Source organism: Myotis davidii, unplaced genomic scaffold (genome assembly GCF_000327345.1).
Source record: "Myotis davidii unplaced genomic scaffold, ASM32734v1 scaffold2152, whole genome shotgun sequence".
Classification (NCBI taxonomy): Eukaryota; Metazoa; Chordata; class Mammalia; order Chiroptera; family Vespertilionidae; genus Myotis; species Myotis davidii.
The window spans coordinates 106,608-108,328 of NW_006283542.1; the positions used below are offsets into that span (position 1 = coordinate 106,608).

General features: G+C 51.5%; 1 protein-coding gene across 1 annotated transcript in view; it reads right to left on the reverse strand.

Annotated features, from left to right (window-relative positions):
- Nucleotides 1-1,278: 1,278 nt before the first annotated feature.
- Nucleotides 1,279-1,721, reverse strand: part of CLDND2 (claudin domain containing 2) — a 1,176-nt gene continuing 733 nt past the window's right edge. The window contains exons 2-3 of the mRNA XM_006753705.2: nucleotides 1,581-1,685; nucleotides 1,279-1,352 (exon numbers count right to left, since the gene is read on the reverse strand). Of these exons, the coding sequence (XP_006753768.2) occupies nucleotides 1,279-1,352; nucleotides 1,581-1,685 (179 nt within the window). The remainder of the gene's footprint in view (nucleotides 1,353-1,580; nucleotides 1,686-1,721) is intronic.

Consider the following 1,721-nt stretch of genomic DNA (forward strand, 5'->3'; position numbering starts at 1 on the left):
GATCTCAACTTGCAAAACACTAGTGTCCCATGCTTCTCAATGGATACCAGAAAAGTAAAAACCATGAGAGGTGAAAAGATCAATGCAATGATCTCTGCTCTGGAGTTCTACAGTCTAAGTTTATATGTAAGAACTACAAATAAATCATTTTACCTGCAAAAATGTAGCTGTAAAATTACATGAGTACATAATTATACACAGTAATAAGGAGAGATTTAATCATAAGCCTTAACTGTATGATAAACCAGTTGAAGAGAATATACTGCAAAATCTTGCTTTTTTCTTTAATATGTTTTTATTATTATTGATTTTACATAGAGGAAGGGAGAGGGATAGAGAGTTAGAAACATCCATCAGCTGCCTCCTGCACACTCCCTACTGGGGATGTGCCAGCAACCAAGGTACATGCCCTTGACCGGAATCGAACCTGGGACCCTTCAGTCCGCAGGCTGACACTCTATCCACTGAGCCAAACCGGGTAGGGCCTTTTTGTTGTTGTTGTTAATCCTCCCCGGAGGGGCAGGAGGAGAAACAGAGAAACATCATGTGAGAGAGATACATGGATCAGTTGCCTCCCGGACGCACCCTGCCCTGGGCTGGAGATCCAGCCTGCAACCGAGGTCCGTGCCCTGGACCGGAATCGAACCGGGACCCATCAATTCGCGGGCCGACGCTCTATCCACTGCGCCAAAACAGCTCCGGTCGCATCCCGGTCCTTTGTCCACTCCATGTTCGTGTCTCCATGCGGGGTCCCCCCGGTCTCCACATTCCCTATAGCAGTGGTTCTCAACCTTCCTAATGCCGCGACCCATTAATGCAGTTCTTCATGTTGTGGTGACCCCCAACCATAAAATCATTTTCGTTGCTACTTCATAACTGTAATTTTGCTACTGTTATGAATCGTAATGTAAATATCTGATATGCAGGATGTATTTTCATTGTTACAAATTGAACATAAAGCATAGTGATTCATCAGAAAAACAATATGTAATTATATATGTGTTTTCCGATGGTCTTAGGCGACCCCTGTGAAAGGGTCGTTCGACCCCCAAAGGGGTCGCAACCCACAGGTTGAGAACCGCTGCCCTATAGGTTCATGTCCTTATGTCCTCTCTGAACCTCTATGGACCCCGTGTCCCGAGTCCCCGTGTTCTTTGTTGTCACGTTCCCACGTGTGTGCACGTGGCCCGTGTCTGAGTCCTCGCATCCCCAGAAAGGCAGGCGGAGCCAGCGGTGGAAGCTAAGCGGGTCCTTTATTCTGCCCCAGGCCGGCTGCGGTCACAAGCACACGGGGAACCCGCTGATGGCATCCGTACTCTGCAGGATCATGTCCACCAGCAGAAAGCCAAAGCCTGGCGGGAGGGAGAGCAGCGCGGGCGGAGTGGGTGGGCCCAGGGGCGGATGGCGGGAGGGGCCTGGGGATTTTTTGGGGGGTGGGGAGCTCCTCGGGCATCTCTGCCGGGTCTATGAAAGCCGGGAGGTCAAAGTGGGGTTTCCTGGAAGGGCGGCTGGGGAGTCTGTGCGGGGAGGAGGGTCCCCCCGTGTATCCTCCTCCATTCCCTTCCCGCTGTCCAAGTTACCCGCGAGAATATAGAAAGGTACAGCCATCCACCCCAAAAAATAGGACCTGGAAAAGAAGACGCAGGAGGCCTGGCCACGCCCACCCGCCAGATGATAAGCTTGGCCTGGAGTGGGCGGGGCTGCACCCAGGCCCCACCCAG